The sequence below is a fragment of the Pseudophryne corroboree genome, chromosome 10 (assembly GCF_028390025.1).
Source record: "Pseudophryne corroboree isolate aPseCor3 chromosome 10, aPseCor3.hap2, whole genome shotgun sequence".
Classification (NCBI taxonomy): Eukaryota; Metazoa; Chordata; class Amphibia; order Anura; family Myobatrachidae; genus Pseudophryne; species Pseudophryne corroboree.
Window position 1 is genome coordinate 102038837 of NC_086453.1, and position 22489 is coordinate 102061325.

The following is a 22489-nucleotide window of genomic DNA, read 5'->3' on the forward strand; positions in this document are numbered from 1 at the left end:
TACCTCAGGTTCGTGGTACAGAACTGTCACTATCAGTTTCAAGACGATGCCGTTGGATTGTCCAAGGCACCCCGGGTCCTTACCAAGGTAATGACCGAAAGGAGGATTCGTCTTCAAAGGACGACCTCCTGATAAGAACAAGGTCCAGAGAACAGTTGGAGGTCGGAGTAGCACTATCTCAAGTAGTTCTACGACAGCACGGGTGGATTCTAAATATTCCAAAACCGCAGTTGTTCCGACGACACGTCTGCTGGTCCTAGGGATGATTCTGGACACAGTCCAGGAAAAGGTGTTTCTCCCAGAGGAGAAAGCCAGGGAGTTATCCGAGCTAATCGGGATCCTCCTAAAACCAGGAAAAGTATCAGTGCATCATTGCACAAGAGTCCTGGTAAAAATGGTGGCTTATTACGAAGCGCTTCCATTCGGCAGATTTCACGCAAGAACTCTTCAGTGGGATCTGCTGGACAAATGGTCCGGATCGCATCTTCAGATGCATCAGCGGATAACCCTATATCCAAGGACAAGGGTGTCTCTCCTGTGGTGATTACAGAGTGCTCATCTTCTAGAGGGCCGCAGATTCGGCATTCAGGATTGGATGCTGGTGACCACGGAGGCCAGCCTGAGAGGCTGGGGAGCAGTCACACAAGGAGTGTGATCAAGTCTGGAGAATTCTCTCCACATAAATATACTGGAGCTAAGAGCAAATTTATAATGCTCTAAGCTTAGCAAGACCTCTGCTTCAAGGTCAGCCGGTATTGATCCAGTGGGATAACATCACGGCAGTCGCCCACGTAAACAGAAAGGGCGGCACAAGAAGCAGGAGGGCAGTGGCAAAACTGCAAGGATTTTTCGCTAGGCGGAAAATCATGTGATAGCACTGTCAGCAGTGTTCATTCCGGGAGTGGACGACTGGGAAGCAGACTTCCTCAGCAGGCACGACCTCCACCCGGGAGAGTGGGAACTTCATCGGGAAGTTTTCCGCATGATTGTGAACCGTTGGGAAAGACCAAAGGTGGACATGATGGCGTCCCGCCCGAACAAAAAATGGGACAGGTATTGCGCCAGGTCACGAGACCTTCAGGCGATAGCTGTGGACGTCCTGGTAACACCGTGGGTGTAACAGTCGGTGTATGTGTTCCCTCCTCTGCTTCTCATAACCAAGGTATTGAGAATTATAAGACATAGAGGAGTAAGAACTATACTCGTGGCTCCGGATTGGCCAAGAGGGACTTGGTAACCGGAACTTCAAGAGATGCTCACAGAGGACTAATGGCCTCGGGAGCTAAGAAGGGATTTGCTTTCAGCAAGTACCATGTCTGTTCCAAGAGGAACCGTGGCATCGGCCTTTAAGAAAGGACCTGCTCCAGCAGGGACCTTGTCTGTTCCAAGACTTACCGCGACTGTGTTTGACGGCATGGCGGTTTGAACGCCGGATCCTAAGGGAAAAGGCATTCCGGAAGAGGTCATACCTACCCTGGTCAAAGCCAGGAAGGAGGTGACCGCACAACGTTATCACCACATGTGGTAAAAATATGTTGCGTGGGTGAGGCCAGGAAGGCCCCACGAAAAAATTTCAACTAGGTCGATTTCTGCACTTCCTGCAAACAGGAGTGTCTATGAGCCTCAAATTGGGGTCCATTAAGGTTCAAGTTTCGGCCCTATAGATTTTCTTCCAGAAAGAATTGGTTTCAGTTCCTGAAGTCCAGACGTTTGTCAAGGGAGTATTGCATATACAGCCCTTGTGTGCCTCCAGTGGCACCGTGGGATCTCAACGTAGTGTTGGGATTCCTCAAATCATATTGGTTTGAACCACTCAAATCTGTGGATTTGAAATATCTCACATGGAAAGTGACCATGCTGTTGGCCCTGGCCTCGGCCAGGCGATTGTCAAAATTGGCGGCTTTGTCTTACAAAAGCCCATATTTGATTTTCCATTCGGACAGGGCAGAACTGCGGACTCGTCCCCAGTTTCTTCCTAAGGTGGTGTCAGCGTTTCACCTGAAACAACCTATTGTGGTGCCTGCGGCTACTAGGGACTTGGAGGACTCCAAGTTGCTAGACGTTGTCAGGGCCCTGAAAATATATATATATATATATATATATATATATATATAATTCCAGGACGGCTGGAGTCAGAAAGTCTGACTTGCTGTTTATATTGTAGGCACCCAAAAAGCTGGGTGCTCCTGCTTCTAAGCAGACTATTGCTCGTTGGATTTGTAGTACAATTCAGCTTGCACATTCTGTGGCAGGCCTGCCACAGCCAAAATCTGTAAATGCCCATTCCACAAGGAAGGTGGGCTCATCTTGGGCGGCTGCCCGAGGGGTCTCGGCTTTACAACTTTGCCGAGCAGCTACTTGGTCAGGGGCAAACACGTTTGCAAAATTCTACAAATTTGATACCCTGGCTGAGGAGGATCTGGAGTTCTCTCATTCGGTGCTGCAGAGTCATCCGCACTCTCCCGCCCGTTTGGGAGCTTTGGTATAATCCCCATGGTCCTGACGGAGTCCCCAGCATCCACTAGGACGTTAGAGAAAATAAGATTTTACTTACCGATAAATCTATTTCTCATAGTCCGTAGTGGATGCTGGGCGCCCATCCCAAGTGCGGATTGTCTGCATTACTTGTACATAGTTATTGTTACAAAAAATCGGGTTATTATTGTTGTGAGCCATCTTTTTTAGAGGCTACTTCATTGTTATCATACTGTTAACTGGGTTCAAATCACAAGTTGTACGGTGTGATTGGTGTGGCTGGTATGAGTCTTACCCGGGATTCAAGATCCCTCCTTATTATGTACGCTCGTCCGGGCACAGTACCTAACTGAGGCTTGGAGGAGGGTCATAGGGGGAGGAGCCAGTACACACCATGTGATCCTAAAAGCTTGCTTTTGTGCCCTGTCTCCTGCGGAGCCGCTATTCCCCATGGTCCTGACGGAGTCCCCAGCATCCACTACGGACTATGAGAAATAGATTTATCGGTAAGTAAAATCTTATTATTGGTTTTGGTGTGGGCCTAGTTCAACAATTGAGGACTTTAATTGTTTTACTGGCTGGCTGCCACGTGCTGTCGAGGGATGGGATGCAGAGGGAGAGGGAGTCAGAGGAAATAGAGAATAGGGCAGTGAGAGAGACAGTAGGAGAAGAAAGTGAGACAATAGAGGAATAGATAGAGAACAGGGTAAGAGAGAGAATGGGTGTTGGGGGTGTGGTAGGGAGATGGGAAGATGGGGGAAGAGAGGAAAAGCAAAATCATGCAACGGTGGCACCAATACCTAGAGACACAGTGAATGACAGGTCCAAAATACTAGTGTCTATGAGATGCAGCAGAGCATCAGCAAAGCTCATTTAAATAAGGTTTAGAAAAGGGTGCACTCGCCATGTCCATAGCACAAAAAAAATAATCCTTCATTACATACCACCAGTATTCAAGAATAAATGGATACAACCAACAATTCGTTCCCACGTGGGATCTTTTTCAGGGTCAACCATACTGTGACAACCTCCAACAAAGAAGAGGTGTGTCCTCTTCCTCTCTGTTGGACCTTCTTGTGCTGTTAGGTTGTACAGAATTATCTATCTATCTCAATCAGGCATAGGGGTGTATTCAATAAGAGTCGGGCCGTACACAGGGTCCTGTCAAGCCGCTGCTGTCAGTGGCTGCGGATGCGCTGACAGCAGCGACCAGGAGAGCAGAGATAGGCGGCCGTGAGCGGGAGGGGCTGTCTGCGGGGGACATGTGTGGAGCGGGGGGGGGGGGGGGGGTGAAGCGCTGCAGGAAGAGAGGTGCTGCGGGCGGTGGGGGGAGCAGAGATCGGCTGGCAGCGGGGGAACATGTCTGCGGCGGCGGGGAGAGGCGCTGCAGGAAGGGAGGTCCCTGGCCGGGGACGGCCAGGCTCCTCTCTCCCTGCAGCACCTCCCCCGGCTGCTGCAGACATGTCCCTCGCAGCCAGCTCCCCCCACTAGCCATCGATCTCAGCTCCCCAGCCGCCCGCAGCACCGCTCCTCTCCTCACCTCAATCCGACTTGTTTTCAAGTCGGATTGAGTTTGTCGGAAAGGGGGCCAAAACCTGTCGGATTTAGCCCCATTTCCGACAGAAGCACGTGGATCGGCAGAATAGAATTTTCCAACAGGTCGGGAATCGGCCCCTATTGAATAGGTCGGAACCCCTTCCGACCTATTTCTGTCGGAAGCTGCCGTCTTTCCAACAGTTATTGATTGATTTTCTCGTTATAATGGCAACTTTCATGGGGTGGGATATGCGATGGCTACACGATTGGGTCAGAGCATCTCCAAAACTACAAGTTTTGTGTGGTGTTACCGGGATGCAGTGGGTTAGTACTGGTCAAAAAAAGGACAATCAGTGATCTAAAACAGGGTCATGGGTGCCCATGGCTTATTGATGTGCATGGGGAGCGAAGGCTAGGCCTATCCCACAGAAGAGCTACTGTTGCACAAATTAGTGACTATGAAAAAAATGTGTCAGAACTCACAGTACATTGCAGCTTGCTGTGTATCTGTAGACCAGTCAGAGTGCCCATGAGGACCACTTTAACATCCGAAAGTGCTGTAATGGGCACGTGAGTGCCAGAACTGGAACATGGAACAATTAAAAAAAGGTGGCCTGGTCTGATAAATCACGTTTTGTTTTACATCACGTGGATGGCCGGGTGCGTGTGCATCATTTACCTAGCGAAGAGATGGCACCAGGATGGACTATGGGAAGAAGGCAAGCCAGCGGAGGGAGTGTTATGCTCTAGTCAGTGATCTTTTGGGAAACCTTGGGTCCTGCCATTCATGTGGTTGTCACTTTGACATGTACCATCTGTCTAAACAATGTTGCAGACCAAGTACACCCCTTCATGACAGCAGTATTCGCTGGTAGCAATAGCCACTTTTAGCGGATAATGCGCCCTGCGAAAATGCAAGAATTGCTAAGGAATGGTATAAAGATCATGACAAAGAGATCAAGGTAATAGTGTGGCCTCCACATTCCCCAGATCTCAATCCGATCAAGCATCTATGTGATATGTCGGAAAAACAAGTCTGAGCCATGGAAGCCCCACATCGCAACTTACAGGATTTAAAGGGTCTGCTGCTAACATCTTGATGGCAGATACCACAGGACACCTTCAGAGGTCTTGTGGAGTCCATGCCTCGACAGGTCAGAGCTGTTTTGGCTCTATGGATAGATTATATATTGAATAAAATATGTGCGTTTCAATTGTTGCAATTTTTGTTAAGCCGACCAATTGCGCCAAAGTCTTCTCCATCTGGTCGTCCTAGTCTATCACTCAGAATTATAAACATGGCAACTATTAGTGTCAACTATAAGATATGATTCCTGGGGGGCAAATGTGTTGTGCGGGTATATCTCTTCCTGCTTCACAGCTTTACCAAAGTGAAGCAGGAAGCAGTAGCACCGAGATGTATAAACATCTCGGATACCACAGTGCGAGAGTGAAAACTCCCCCCCTCCAGCAGTGCAAGCCAGCACCCAAAGTGCATCAGCCTAGTGCACATGCGCTGTCTCTCTCCCCCCGGCCGGCTCCACTGGGCATGCGCGATATCTCCCACTGTATGTAGCCCGCAGCCGCCATAGCCAGGGACAGCGCTGTCCCTGCTGTGGCGATGGAACAACGACACCTGCAGCTGTCGAAAATTAATAGTTGCAGGTGTCGGAACGGTCAGTTCATCTGACCGTTCATACATTGCCCAGCATATCGGCGTGCCATCTTGTAGATAGCAGCGCCGATATAGACATGGCTGCATAGCGCTCCTGTCATTTAACACACATCCCTGCAGTCATACATGAGGGAGAAGTGGTATCAGCGCACATAACGTGCGCTGATACCACTTCTCCCCCATAACAGAATTTTACATATCTATGCCCTGGTTTGAAGCTCACCTGCACACAAGCTTTTAAAGTTAAGACACCCACCAAGCATATCCGCTATAAAACACCTAGGAAAGCAGCGGACACAAGTTGGATTAAATGAGCTAACACAGGGGTGCATGAGGCGATGTGATCACCACAGAGGGACTTGGATTACCATTAGAGAGGACATAGCCTGCAAAGAACAGGGCCATGGATGTGTCAGGACTGCTTACATTGATTGTTAGGATGGCTAATCTTGGTATAGTTTCCATAACATTGAACCAAGTAACCATGTTCATCCACGGTCATGCTCCATCAAATTACTTGTTGAGTAACAATTTGAGTGCAAAGTCTGGACCCTGACCCATAGAGGAGGGGCTGGATCCACTGCACTCACCACTCTTTTATAGCTCAGGTGTATGTGGTAGAAGTTCTGCACTCACAATATATATTCTAGATACTCCAAGCTGTATTCTCTATACTGTATAAATAGGGATTTTAGTCTTAATTGTTGCAACATTTGCTAAACTGACCAACTACACCAAAGTCTTCCCCATCTGGTCAGTCCTACTCTATAAAATGATAAACATGCCAATTTCCATCACATTGATGTGGTTGGACATTTTTTAACAAATGTTGCAACAATTGAAACTAACATTCCCTGTTTATAAAGTACTTCAGTTAAATATTTTTCTAGCTGTGTGTATTTATAGCCATGCTGGACAAATTTTTCGAGTACAATACTTGAATGTATTTCGGTATCAGCTAAATCACTGGCAGTCTTATGGATTCCCCAGAATAGTGAGTACAGCAATCCACATTGTAAGGATTTAGGGAGTAGGAGGATTAACGCTACAATTTCGAAGAATAAAGGCTTATTTGTGCAAACTTTTAACATCATTATGTATAATGTACTTTTCATGACTGCACGCACTCTAAAAAGTGATCTTCATCTGATTTTTGCTATGAATCCACCTATATGTGAGCGCATATATTCACAATCGCTCAGTAGAATGTAAATAGCAGTTTACAATCAAGTGTTTAATAACAACACATTTTTCTTGTGAAATAAATAGGAAACTAACTAAGATGGCTATATGTATAATCTAACTGATACAGGTTCTCCTGATCAAGTCCTAACTTGAACAAAAAAAGATCCAAAATTGAGCTCAATTTGCTTCTATATAAGAAATACTTCTCGCTTTCAGTGATGGAAATGTCGATATGCCTGCAAACCAGCACTGGGACAGTACGTTCCCATGTCTTTAATATAGTAAGATATTTGAATATCTCATATAGGGGGACATTTACTAAGCAGTGATAAGAGTGGAGAAGTGAGCCAGTGGAGAAATTTCCCCATCAACCAATCAGCAGCTCTGTATCATTTTATAGTATGCAAATTATAGATGTTACTTCAGTGCTGATTGGTTGCCATGGGCAACCTCTCCACTGGCTCACTTCTCCGCTCTTATCACTGCTTAGTAAATGTACCCCATAAAATGAAATCTACATCCATATCCATACCAAACACTTATACTAAAATTCTTCAAAGCACAATGCAGTCAAGTGTGCAGATTGCAATGAATATACAGTAGCTAAAAATTCAATTGAGTACTATTTAAAGCACATAACCATGTGTTGTGGCATCACCAGGGGGGTACGGGCCGCACTGGGTGACCCTATCTGAGGGGGTGACACCAAAATAGCAGAGTTGCTCTGCTGTTATGGTGTCACTCTTTCAGATTGTGGGCTAGATGCATCATCACTTGGAAAGTAATAAAATGGAGAGTGAAAAGTACCAGCCAATCAGGTCCTAACTACCATGTCACAGGCTGTGTTTAAAAAATGGCAGTTAGGAGCTGATTGGCTGGTACTTTATCACTCTCCATTTGATCACTTTCCAAGCGATGATGCATCTGGCCCTGTGTCACCAAGCAACTTTTACCTGTTTACTTGTGCCGGGACTTGGGAGAAAGGCTGTGGCCTGCGCGGTATGGCAAGAGTTCCGGGAGAGAGGTTAGGAGCTACCCAGCGTGGTCAAGCACCCAAGAAGACACACCAGTGGGCATGGTTTGGTGGCACAAGGCCCTTGCGAGCGTAAGATCACACTACAATATTGCCACACTGGGTGACACCAGAGGTAGTGACGCCTCTGACCATGTGTTATATAAATGTCAAATATTATGTATTACATATCTAATCTTCATTTGAATTTCTGTAGCAGGGCTGTAACTATGGGCATGCGAATGGTGACATCATACAGAATGCAGGGCTGGCTCTGTGGGAGGCGCCATTCCTGCACCACGGTCCCTGTACTTGGCTAGCCAGTATCACTGCTGCGTTGCAACCCGCACCGTTGTTTAGACCTTCCCTGCAGTCTGTACAGCCTCTCAGAGCATCCTGAGGTTGCACCGGGCAATGCTGTAATTCCTGGCAGCTGGCAGCCCAGCTCCCTCAGCATGACCTCATAGATTTGGGGGCGTATGGTTGGCACAGGGTGCCATAAAGCTCTGTTACAGCGCTGCACTGAAGAATGCTAAGCATCAAGTTCATTATACAGGTTGAGTATCCCATATCCAAATATTCCGAAATACGGAATATTCCGAAATACGGACTTTTTTGAGTGAGAGTGAGATAGTGAAACCTTTGTTTTTTGATGGCTCAATGTACACAAACTTTGTTTAATACACAAAGTTATTAATAATATTGTATTAAATGACCTTCAGGCTGTGTGTACAAGGTGTATATGAAACATAAATGAATTGTGTGAATGTAGACACACTTTGTTTAATGCACAAAGTTATTAAAAATATTGTATTAAATGACCTTCAGGCTGTGTGTATAAGGTGTATATGAAACATAAATGCATTCTGTGCTTAGATTTAGGTCCCATCACCATGATATCTCATTATGGTATGCAATTATTCCAAAATACGGAACAATCCCATATCCAAAATACCTCTGGTCCCAAGCATTTTGGATAAGGGATACTCAACCTGTATATATAAATAAATAAAATAGGTAATGATTAAACACAGTACATCATATATTGTACAACGTAACAACATAAAATATAATAAATATAAGTAACAAAAAAAAAATATAAAGGGGAACCATTATACCAACCTGTTTAAGTCATGAATATGTGAATGATTTTTATTTATACTAATGGGCTTATAAAAACCTGCTCAGCCCTTCTGTTCACACAGGGGCTAAGAACTAACTTCCACTATAATCCGTGCTCTAATCTCATAATTCTGCTAATTGTCTGCTTTCTTGCTTCAGGAGCCTTTCTAATTGCCCATTTTCTCGCATCTGGCCACTTTCCCATCAGAATTAAACACTAGACTTACTCAGCTGAAAGAAAAAAGTGAATAAGCCAGTGGTGAAACTGGATGGGTAAGGTGGCATGATGGGATAAAATGGGCAATTACAGGAGTGCCCTGATGAGAGACACTAGGCAATTAGCCAAAATCTGATCTTTGTTTGCTAAACTTTATGGATGGTAGTGGTTTATTCCTGCTTGTGTAGTCCTCCTAAATGCGTATAGCCTATCATTGGGGGTCATTCCGAGTTGTTCGCTCTGTATTGTTTTCTCGCAACGGAGCAATTAGTCGCTAATGCGCATGCGCAATGCCCGCAGTGCGACTGCGCCAAGTAAATTTGCTATGCAGTTAGGTATTTTACTCACGGCATTACGAGGTTTTTTCTTCGTTCTGGTGATTGTAATGTGATTGACAGGAAGTGGGTGTTTCTAGGCGGAAACTGTCCGTTTTATGGGTGTGTGCGAAAAAACGCTACCGTTTCTGGGAAAAACGCGGGAGTGGCTGGAGAAACGGAGGAGTGTCTGGGCGAACGCTAAGTGTGTTTGTGACGTCAAACCAGGAACGACAAACACTGAACTGATTGCAGATGCCGAGTAAGTCTGGAGCTACTCAGAAACTGCTAAGAAGTGTCTATTCGCAATTCTGCTAATCTTTCGTTCGCAATTTTGATAAGCTAAGATTCACTCCCAGTAGGCGGCGGCTTAGCGTGTGCAAAGCTGCTAAAAGCAGCTTGCGAGCGAACAACTCGGAATGACCCCCATTGTGTGAATACAAGGATTTGAAATAAGTATGGTGTTACTATTCTGGTTTATTAATGGGAAAAGTAATTTACAGTGTTTTAATGAAAGTTTTTTTGTTTAAAAACCAGTACAAGGGGTATACCATTTTTGATAGCTTTATGTAAAAGAATCCATAACAAAGTGTTAATACGAGTTGACAAGCACCAAAACTCAGTAAGTGCGGACAAGGGACCAGGGACAATAAGTGTACAACAAGAGGAGGTAAGAGGGAGAAGAGTAGGGCAGAAGTAGCAACGGGAGACACCCTGGCCCCTGTTCATCTTATGAGACAAGGGAGGAGATGTGAGAAGTGGTAGCAAGTGCCAATTGTGGTATAACCAGCGATACTTTCCGCTTACAGTATGTATGAAAGCATATAACATAGAGAAAATCACTTTTCTCTGTGTTCTCTGCAAACATCTAACAATTTGGAAATAATGGAAAATCAGTCAGATGTTATTAAAAAAAAACAATAAAATTTTTGTGGCTTATCGTTATTTTTCACATGTCGACGGGATTACCTGCGGTACCTGTGTGATAACCTGCGGAGGCCCAGTGGCTTCTGTGGGAGTCTCAGGCAGCGCACAAGATCTCACGATGATTGCTATGTTACCGAATCACAGACACTGAAAATAGATAAGTTATTGCTTATTCTCCAAAGATAAAAAATGGCCTGGACAGATTTGTTAGTACTGCTTAGAAAAGATAATAAATAATTGTATTATAGTGTTATTTCAAACAAATTGCTTTCTTGATTTAGCATCACACATCATTCTTCTTCAGTCTATAAAATGGAGAAAACAAGACACTCTGCTGTTTGGTCTCACCATGTGCACCACACTGAATATGGACCAGAGAAAGCAAACCAGAGAGTTGTCGAAGAAGATCATAAATAAAATTATAGACATGCCTGTTAAAGGTATTGGCTATAAGACCATGGGCCTAATTCAGAATTGATCGCAGCAGCAAATTTGTTGGGCAAAACCATGTGCACTGCCGGGGGCAGATATAACATGTGCAGAGAGAGTTAGATTTGGGTGGGGTGTGTTCAAACTGAAATCTAAATTGCAGTGTAAAACTAAAGCAGCCTGTAATTACCCTGCACTGAAACAATATAACCCACCCAAATCTAACTCTCTCTGCAAAATGTTATATCTGCCCCACCTGCAGTGCACATGGTTTTGCCCAACTGCTAACAAATTTGCTGCTGCAATCAACTCTGAATTACCCCCACTGCCTATGTTCAATCAACTGGATGATAATGTGACTACAGTTGCAAACATTATTAAATTATTACGGTACTGTAACCAATCTCTCTGGATGCCGCAAAAGGAAAATCTGCCCCAGATTAAACAGAAGCATAGTGAGAATGGTAAAAAAAAAATCCAAAGAAAAGTTCCAAAGAGATGCAAGCTTAATGCCAAAATCAAGGTATGTCCGTGTCTGATCGCACCATCCGATACTTTGAGTGACAGTGGGCTCCATGGAAGAAGACCAAGGAGGACTCCACTTTTGCTAAATCAACATAAAAATTCTAAAGTGGAATTATCTAAAAATAATGACACAAGGCTTCTGGGAGAATATCCTTTGAACAGATGAGTCAAAACAGGAGCTTTATGGCAAGTGTCGTTAGTTCTATGTTCACAGATGAAAATATAAAACTGAAAAAGAAAAGAACACCATACTCACTGTCACACATGGAGGAGGCTTGGTTATGTTTTGGGACAATGAAATAGCAAGACTGTTAAGGCATTTTGGAGTGCAGCATACTGCCAAGTGTCAAATTTATCCACGACTGTATTTCGAATGGGCATTATGTTTGGATCCTGAACCACCAAAAGTGTGTTACAGTGTCCAACAACATAGAGATGTCTGGAACATTGAATGTACAATGGTGGTCATTCCGAGTTGATCGCTAGCTGCATTCGTTCGCTGTGCAGCGATGAGGCAAAAAAAGTAACTTCTGCGCATGCGCAAAGTACTATTACAACGAACAATGTAGTTTCACACAAGGTCTAGCGATGCTTTTCAGTCGCACAGACGGCCGCAGGGTGATTGTCAGAAAGAGAGCGTTTCTGGGTGTCAACTGACCGTTTTCAGGGAGTGTTCGTAAAAACGCAGGCATGCCAGGAAAAATGTGACTGGGCGAATGCAGGGCGTGTTTGTGACGTCAAAACAGGAACTGAACAGTCTGAAGTCATCGCAAGCGCTGAGTAGGTATTGAGCTTCTCTAAAACTGCACAAAAAAATTATGCCGCCGCTCTGTGATCCTTTCGTTCGCACTTCTGCTAAGCTAAAATACACTCCCAGTGGGAGGCGGCATAGCGTTTGCACTGCTGCTAAAAACTGCTAGCGAGCGAACAACTCGGAATGACCACCAATAATTCTACCTGGAAGCCTGCATGAAAGTTGTTTGACAGGAGGTGTGAATAACACCTGATCTGTATATATTGGTAAATGCTCAAATTTGTGATATCAAATCTCAATTTATTGTTATAATCCCACTTGTGCACAAGCAGGGCTTAGCTTGGAATAGGTGGCTCTCTGCTGGGATGAATTAATGATCGAAGAATCATCACTGACATTCTGGTGCAGTTAGGGATACTAGTATTAATACTATGACCTGCATTTAGGTAAAGTTAATCTACATACTGTAGAACATGCACCTTTTCATGTTCAAAGTTCTAGATTATATTTAGACTAAGCATAATATTCTGGCGCAGGAAGATGGATTATCCAGAGTGAAGCGAGGGAAGTACCTGTTGTTTGTATCTAACAGTGCCTAGTTAGCTGGATTTTTATTCGCCAAGTTAGTTGGATGGGGGAAGATACAGATGGGGATGGGAGCATGGGAAATCTGTTCTATTAAATCACAGGGACCATGAATGTGAAGTTTGTTAGGTTAGGAAGTGAGTTAGGTTTGTGCCAATTTCCAATATGAATGAATCTCCATTGAGTAGAACAGAGGTTCCCAAACACGGTCCTCAAGGCACCCCAACAGTCCAGGATTTAGGGATATCCATGGCTCAGCACAGATAGTTAAATCAAATTGACTAAGGTGCTAGTTAACCTGTGGCCAATCATGAATACATTTAAAACCTGGACTGTTGGGGTGTCTTGAGGACCGCGTTTGGGAACCTCTGGAGTAGAAGGTCAGCACCCAATTTTAAAAGTAGATCAGCACCATTTGACAAAGGAACCCTTGTCTGTAGGGAATAATTGTGTAGCATTTTAGTTACATTAAATCAGAGGCGGATTTAGACCTCACGGAGTCTAAGCAGGACACCGCTTTGGGGCCCCTCTTCTCATACAAGATATAGTAAGTAGTTGACAGGCGCAAAAGCTCTGCTGCACAGTTCTCAGTCCAGCTCACCAACACCTTATAGTTGAAATGTAGGTGTATCAGGCACCAATGTCCATATAATAAGACCGCTGCTCCCCTCTAGGTTAAGATTCCCCGGATCCACTGGCAAGGCAAATTCTGTTAAAAATGGAGAAAAGAGGGGCACTCTGTAGTGCATTAAAAGTGTTTAATCCAATATAAAATCAGACACATTCTTCATTTATAGGAGTGTACTCGTACCAAGCATAAAAACACGGTGGGCCGGATACCACAAGGCTCATATGTATGTTACCAGTATGGTGCCCAATCCTGGGATCGGCGGGATCCCGGGATTTCGGCCAAAAATTGGCCGGGATTCAATCGCAGGATTGGGGCTTCCAGTCCCAGGGATTTCGGAATTAGGAAGCCCCTTTGTTTTTTCAATGCTAGGCAGCGGTGAGCATCCTTAGGCTCCCCGGCTGTGCGCACTGCGCAGCGTGACCTGAAGTCAGAGGTCACGCTGCGCAGGCAGCCGCCCACCGCTCGGACTTCAACGTCTGGACTTCAGCAGGAGGGGGAATCCGTATTCCCGGGATTGAAAAAATGGCCCGGGATTGGCCACCCTAGCTACCAGGCAAAGCTCCATCCACTTGTCGGACACATTGCCAAGAATCACAACCTCACACCGCAGACTTCCATAGGAACCGCAGTGTGCCGGGGACCAGGTTGGGAACAGACGCCGGAGGAGGATGCCTGGCATGCAGGAATGAGCGTCACTAGGCCATGCTATAATGCGTTCCGTCGCCAAACATTCTCAGAACGTGTCTGATTTTATGTTGGATCAAAACTTTTAATGCACTATAGAGCGCCCCCTCTTTTCTCTATTAACTATATTAAATATATTGTAACTCTATTTACAGATGTGTCCCGCTACAGTGTTCATGCACATATCAGCATCCTGTAGTGGGACTACGGTATGCCACATGCGTACGCATCACAAATGCCTCCCATTTAGAATGAGTCTCCTATTCACTACGCTATGCTATGACCTGTGTGTCACAGTCTAAAAGGACACATCTGTGTGTGTGTGTGTGTGTATATATGTATGTATATATATATATATATATATACATACACGTATATAATGCCCCCACCACTGTATATATAATACACCCAGTGTGCATGATTCCCCCATGTATATAATGCCTCCAGTGTACATTATGCCCCCATATATATAATGCCCCAGTGTTCATTATGCACCCCACCCCCTGTGTATATAATGCCCCCAGTGTGCATGATTCCCCCCCCCCTCCCCGTGTACATAATACCCCCAGTGTACATTACACTTCCCCAGTGTACTTATCCACTCTTCCTATGTATATAATGCTCCCAGTATATATAATCCCCTTCCCTCGGTATATAATGCCCCCTTCGTCAACCCAGGTGCTCTCTCTCTGCAGGTCAGAGGCCAGCAGCTACCAGGTCGGGGCGTAGTTGATATAGTGCTTGCACCTGGAGGAGTAGGACTCCAGTAGCAAGGCGGAGGATGAATTGTACAGGGCACAACTCACTGAGCTCCGCATCCTTTGGCCCATACATTGACTTCTCCACCACCATCAGAAGCAGCAGCAGTGCCGCCTGGAGCCCCGCACCAAGCAGCCACAGCAACTGCCCCTCTGTCAGCCTCTCTGCTCATGAGGACACCACGAAGTGGCTGCTGTGGATGATCTACGCCTTGGCTTCTTGAGAAGCAGGTTGGCTTGTCTGCATCCGAGTCATCGCCCGGCTCCTGCTTGACCATGACAGCAGTGTGTGTCAGGCAGCTTGGCTCCTCTCTTTCTGTGCATCACAGTGCAGGAGAGGAGACAGTGTGGGGTGCGCTGGGGCTGCAGCTGTCCAATCAATGTGCTGACAGTCTGCCAGCGCCCAGAAGCATTTAACGATCCAGCGGCGCCAGCTCTAGTAAAATGCCTTCCATTAAGTAGCCCTGTCGATGGGCCCTAAGGTTGCTTTGCGGTAAATCCGCTACTTCATTAAATGACTGTGAAATTGATCAGGGTATGGTGTTGGCAGGTACTGGAGCTGAGGAGGGGTGTTCACTGCAGCCAGTGTAATAATGTTGACTACTTGGCCCATCTAGTCTGCCCTTTATTATACCCTTTTGGTAACCTTACCCTATTTGATCCTTAGTTCTTTGTAAAGATAAAGGTTTGGGATATTTCTCACAGTCAAGTCCCTCTACTGCAAGTTGTACTTAAAATTCTGATCTTAATGTTGGTGGATGGCAGTCCAAGTCTGGTGCATAAAATGAGATTACTAGGCCTAGGGGGAAATTATGTCCAGGGCATGAGAACTGGTTGAAGGATAGAGGGGAAAAAATAATTATAAACTGGATAAATTCAGATTCTGCTAAAATAATTAGTGGTTTATCACAGGGAATAATACTCTATATTTTTATCACTGTACATATAGATGGCTTAGAATTTGTCATGTATGCTAATGTAGTTTTATAAACTTAAAGCTGAATAGTAAGCTTTAGACAAAATGGCAACTTTTCCATGGGGAACAGTGGGACCCTTGTGTGCGTCGTGACGTGTGTCCGAACTTAGGGCCATTGTTTAGTGACACGGGGGATGGCGTTGCGGGAAATTGGCCATGAACCAAACGTGACAGTAAATGTGGCTAAGCTGTGGAAGTCCTTACCACGAGGTGGTGATGGTAAATTCATAAACATAATTTAAAAGTGGGTTACTGTAGACGTCTTTCTTACAAGAAATGGTATCTGTGGCTATAATTACAAGAACATTATGGCGATGAATGATTCAGAATATCTGATGGAAATTTTGTATTACTGAAGGACTGGTTTTCCTTTGTGAGGCTTAGATATCGCGCTGGGGGTCTTGCTTCCCCTGTCTCTGGATCTTATGAAAAGTTGACCTTGATTGTTCTATTTCAGTCTTGCTAACCATATAACTCCATTACGCCAGCCAGGTGGACCGCCTTGTAGCTCTGTCCCGCATGAAGCAGAGTGGAGCATTTCTAACCACTAGTGAAGGAGTGATCCTGCAATTGCTTCAAGACTCCACCCATCCAAAATTCAAAGAGGTAACTTGTTATTTCTTTTGTTGCTTAAAGTGAACATATAAATCTAAAGTCTAGTATCCATAAAAGCAAGAAAAAGGGAACTCGGACCATACTTGCAGACTTTCTTTCTGTCCCCTTAAGGTCGGTACAGCAGGTAGCGTGGGTGTTGCATAGGTGGACGGTGTGTGGCTACGATGACACAATTGAGTGTGAATAGCCTCATTGGCCACCAGTACTGCCCACTTTACTCAGAAAGTGGGCTGTGCCCGGCGGACAGCAGGCAGCTGCAGGAGGCTTGAATGCCATGCAGCTGGGAACACTACCCAAGACTCTAGAGCCTCCTGGCCATTTTGGTAGAGTAGCTAAATATCCTTTAGACAAAAAATAATGTAAAGAAAGTTATATTTAGGTCACATACAAGCCACGTAGTCTCCAAAACTGAATAAAAATTGCACATTTCCATTGTCTTTCACCATTTAATGTTCCCTTTACAACATCATTACCAGACATGTTGCCTGTCTCGATCAAAGCACACTGTACTATAGAAAGTAAGGCTTTATAGATCCTCTTGATTATAAAGATTGTATTTTATTTTAATTACGGTAGTACTTTATTTAGCAATGCACGATTGTTCCCAAAATCCACATTCAGGACTGTGGCAGAGCTGGAGTGGTACTGCCATGAGGCATTTGATTCAGAGAAACAGGATTTTATACAGCAAAATATCGGGCATTTTGTTAAAAATACAAACGATATTTCCTTACACGGACGCTGTTAGAATTGTTGTCACTCTTCGCTGGTGACCCAGTGCACTGTACAGCTGTACTGCTCAAAACACAACGTTGTAATGATACTTTGTGTAGCCTACGTGTTATATGTCCACTGATAAAGAAGATCAGCGTCCCGATAAATCCACACTACAGACAGTGTGGCTTATTCTTTAAATCACAGCTGTAGTAAAACTTTACTTTTCATGAAGCTTTAGTTTGCCAATGCACAGCAAAGTATTGCAGGCACTTTAGCATGACGTTATCATACAAGTTGGTTGGTTATTGAACAGTAAATATACATGTCACCGTTTCTTCTACCTTCTAGATAGATTAATGGTCTGTTTTTGCAAAGCTTCAAAGTCATGTTTGGTGTGATATGATTGCTTAAGCCTTTATTTTACAAGCCTTGCTCTGCGATCGCTCCGCTGCCAGGTATTTGCATGATGGGCGGCCCCCAGCATGCGATCACAGCCAGTTGCAGTTTTGCCACTGTAGCTGAATAAGATCCTATGTTTCCTTAATTAACGATTACAGACAACTCCTTGGGCAGTATTTACTAAAAATCCGAGTTTGGCCGATTTGTGTTTTTTTTTCTAAGTCCCAATCCGGGAATTCACTAAGCACAAATCTCGGCAGTGTTTGGACTATTCGTAATGGTTTGAATGACAACGTTCAGAAATACGAATGAATAGACCATCGGTCAAAAGCGGCTGTTATTTCATAGAATACGGGAATTCACTATTCATTCGTATTTGGGTGTTAGTCTCTGAGGGCTCAAGTGCGGGTCTATTTTTTTCCGAATCATTAAAAAAAGCAGCAAAAAAATAGACCTGCTTTTTCCAGTCGAGTTTGGATAACCATGCAAGGATCAGTGAGATCTGTGCATAGTTATCTATGGGAAAGGGTGTGTTTAGTGTAAAAAAAATAAAAAATAAAAATTTGTGTGGGGTCCCCCCTCCTAAGCATAACCAGCCTCGGGCTCTTTGAGCCGGTCCTGGTTGACAAAATATGGGGGGGGGAATGACAGGGGTTCCCCCAAATTTCAACAACCAGCACCGGGCTCTGCGCCAGGTCCTGGTTCCAAAAATACGGGGGACAAAAAGCGTAGGGGTCCCCCGTATTTTTAAAACCAGCACCGGGCTCCACTAGCCAGGTACATAATGCCACAGCCGGGGGACACTTTTATAGTGGTCCCTGCGGCCCTGGCATTACATACCCAACTAGTCACCCCTGGCCGGGGTACCCTGGAGGAGTGGGAACCCCTTAAATCAAGGGGTCCCCCCCTCCAGCCACCCAAGGGCCAGGGGTGAAGCCCAAGGCTGCCCCCCCCCCCCCCCATCAAAGGGCGGCGGATGGGGGGCTGATAGCCTTGTTTACAAAATGTGAATATTGTTTTTAGTAGCAGTACTACAAGTCCCAGCAAGCCTCCCCCGCAAGCTGGTACTTGGAGAACCACAAGTACCAGCATGCGGTGGAAAACCGGGCCCGCTGGTACCTGTAGTACCACTACTAAAAAAATACCCCAAAAAAAACAGGACACACACACCGTGAAAGTATAATTTTATTACATACATGCACACCTCCAAACATACATACTTACCTATGTTCACACGAGGCTCGGTCCTCTTGTCCCTGTAGAATCCTTGGGGTACCTGTGAAAAAAATTATACTCACAGAATCCAGTGTAGAATGAGACCTTTGTATAATCCACGTACTTGGCAAAATAATAAAACGGAAACCCGACCACGCACTGAAAGGGGCCCCATGTTTATACATGGGACCCCTTTCCCCGACTGCCAGGACCCCCCCTGACTCGTGTCAAAGAGGGTCCCTTCAGCCAATCAGGGAGCGCCACGTCGTGGCACTCTCCTGATTGGCTGTGTGCTCCTGTAGTGTCTGTCAGGCAGCACAAGGCACAGATACAATGTAGCGCCTATGCGCTCCATTGTAGCCAATGGTGGGAACTTTGCGGTCAGCGGTTGACCGAAAGTAACCTCACCGCTGACCGCAAAGTTCCCACCATTGGCTACAATGGAGCGCATAGGCGCTACATTGTATCTGTGCCATGTGCTGCCTGACAGACACTACGGGAGCACACAGCCAATCAGGAGAGTGCCACGACGTGGCGCTCCCTGATTGGCTGAAGGGACCCTCTTTGACACGAGTCAGGGGGGGTCCTGGCAGTCGGGGAAAGGGGTCCCATGTGTAAACATGGGACCCCTTTCAGTGCGTGGTCGGGTTTCCGTTTTATTATTTTGCCAAGTACGTGGAATATACAAAGGTCTCATTCTACACTGGATTCTGTGAGTATAATTTTTTTCACAGGTACCCCAAGGATTCTACAGGGACAAGAGGACCGAGCCTCGTGTGAACATAGGTAAGTATGTATGTTTGGAGGTGTGCATGTATGTAATAAAATTATACTTTCACAGTGTGTGTGTCCTGTGTTTTTTGGGGTATTTTTTTAGTAGTAGTGCTACAGGTACCAGCGGGCCCGGTTTTCCACCGTATGCTGGTACTTGTGGTTCTCCAAGTACCAGCATGCGTGGGAGGCTTGCTGGGACTTGTAGTACTGCTACTAAAAACAATATTCACATTTTGTAAACAAGGCAATCAGCCCCCCATCCGCCGCCCTTGGATGGGGGGGACAGCCTCGGGCTTTACCCCTGGCCCTTGGGTGGCTGGAGGGGGGGGGGACCCCTTGATTTAAGGGGTTCCCACTCCTCCAGGGTACCCCAGCCAGGGGTGACTAGTTGGGTATGTAATGCCAGGGCCGCAGGGACCACTATAAAAGTGTCCCCCGGCTGTGGCATTATGTACCTGGCTAGTGGAGCCCGGTGCTGGTTTCAAAAATACGGGGGACCCCTACGCTTTTTGTCCCCCGTATTTTTGGAACCAGGACCTGGCGCAGAGCCCGGTGCTGGTTGTTGAAATATGGGGGAACCCCTGTCATTTTTCCCCCCATATTTTGTCAACCATGACCGGCTCAAAGAGCCCGAGGCTGGTTATGCTTAGGAGGGGGGACCCCACGCAATTTTTACTAACTTTTTTAAGACTTTAATGAACTTTTTAAGGTACACAATGAAGCCCTGCACGGATCTCACAGATCCGGCCGGGATTCCTTGTGTTTTTTCAGGCAGTGTTTTACTCATCACTCCCGTAAAACACTGCCTGATATTACGAATCACATCGACATCGGAAAAAACGAATGTGCAAAACTCGGCAGCTTAGTGAATGACCGTATCAGGATTCAAAAAGTTACAGTAAAATGCACCCGATACCATTCGAGATCAAACACCCTTCAAAACGACAAAAACACGAATATTAGTAAATAAACCCCCTTGTTTCTTATCCTTAGATCTCTTGCAGAACACACTTACCTAAGACCCTATACTTATAGGCATACAATTGAAAAGTAGAATTATAAAGGTTCATTTTATAACAGGACTTTATGAAGGCACTATTCCAGAGGGGTGGGCTGCTTTACAGAACTCTTTATGGGCAAAGATGATCATGAAAGAACCGCTCTTAGAGGCATGGAGAGGTATTATAATACTGGGATACCCCTTTAGCTCTAAGCTTGGCAATACCTTAGTGCAGGCACTCCCAGCCTTGAGCCTCAAGGCACACTAGCAGGCCAGGTTTTAGTGATATCCATGCTTTGGCACATGTGACTTAAGTAGTACCTCAGTTATTTTGATTGAACCATCTGAGCTGAAGCCTGGATATTACTAAAACCTGCACTGTAAGTGTGCCTTGAGGAACGTGGTTGGGAATGCCTACCTTTGTGTATTACTACAGTAGGGTGTCCAGGCAAGAGCCTTGGTGCTGGACCTCTCAGGTGGCTGAATAATTCCTACTTGACCTCCCCATGGAGCATGGTCGAGCCCCAGCTGCTTCTTTCATGGCAGTCCCAGCATTCCCATATGAAATACACTTTTCATATAAAAGGTGGCATAATAAATGTTTTAATTACATACAGTATCATATCTTTTCATGACAGCTTTCCTCATTGATATTTGTTTTCTAATGAAATACAGTGGTGAATGTACTGTAGTTTAATGCTGCATTGCCATGTTTCTCTTACGTCCTAGAGGATACTGGAGTCCATTTAGTACCATGGGGTATAGACGGGTCACTAGGAGCCATGGGCACTTTAAGAATTTGATAGTGTGGGCTTGCTCCTCCCTCTATGCCCCTCCTACCAGACCCAGTTTAGAAAATGTGCCCAGAGGAGCCGGTCACGCCGAAGGAAGCTCCTGAAGAGTTTTCTGCATTTATTTTCTATGTTTGTTGTTTTCAGGCAGGGTTGGTTGGCACCAGCCTGCCTGTTTCGTGGAACTTGTGGGGGGGAAACCAGAAGAATGAACTGAGCCGGCGTCCCGGTTAGCGGAGCACCGGCCATTATGGTGGCACGAGGGTACGGAGACGCACAGCTTCTAAACGTGGCGGAATACGTCTCCGTACACAGTACACAACTGCATCTCAGTACACTGTACACAGTACCCAGACTGGCAACACAGCCTTAAAACTGTTTCTCTCCATTTTAAGCACCAGATTCCTCAGCCAGTAGAAAAAAATCGGGAAGACTGCGCGCCATTGAAGGGGCAGGGCTTCACTATGAGAGGATCCAGCAGCTCACCAGCGCCATTTTCCCTCTGCAGTGGACACAGACGTTGACAGGACAGGGATGCGCAGCTCCTCCGGTGTGACTCCAGATTATCTCAGCGGTACCAGGGGGTCATAGCAAGGGGGCAGAGTCTATTAGTGTACTAAGTCCCCTATCAGGGTACTTAGTCTGCGACCTGGCTAAGCTTGACATTAGCGATAAGGGCGCGGTGGGGGCTGGCTCCAAACAACTCTGTGTCTCCCTGAAGGGATCTTTGTGGGTTAATTGTGCTTTACCTTTTCCTGTGTGTAGGTGCTGTCACATTTGCATTATGTCAGGCAAAGAGTGTGTTTCTTGTACAGCGGAGTGTTCCTCTTCACCAGGCGGCTCACTACTGGGTACTCAGGGTTCACAACCTCGCGGGGCTGAACTGGAGTGGGTTAATTCTCTCAAAGGAATGATTTCCACTCATTCTACAAAATTGTCCTGCAATGAGAAAGAGATGCAATACTTAAAACAAACTGTGGATAAGTTTATGAACAGAGACTCAGTCCCCCAAAAAGCGCCTCAGTCCCCTCCCTTTTGTCCGCAAAAGCGACCTCTGGCCCATATCCTGCAATCTGACTCTGATGCTGATGGGTCAGACTTGGAGGAGGGTGGGGTAGACTTGGATGGGGGGGATGTGGCTCTGTCACAGGGAATAGAGGCTCTTATAGAGGC

The 22489-nt window shown here is 45.7% G+C and overlaps 1 protein-coding gene across 4 annotated transcripts in view; it reads left to right on the top strand.

The window, feature by feature from the left end:
- Window positions 1–22489, top strand: part of ISOC2 (isochorismatase domain containing 2) — a 105683-nt gene that overhangs the window by 78022 nt on the left and 5172 nt on the right. For 3 of the 4 annotated variants that reach the window (XM_063942678.1, XM_063942675.1, XM_063942676.1), the window contains one exon: window positions 16294–16411. In XM_063942678.1, coding sequence (XP_063798748.1) covers window positions 16294–16411 — 118 coding nt within the window. The remainder of the gene's footprint in view (window positions 1–16293; window positions 16412–22489) is intronic. The other variant, XM_063942677.1, reaches the window with a different exon arrangement.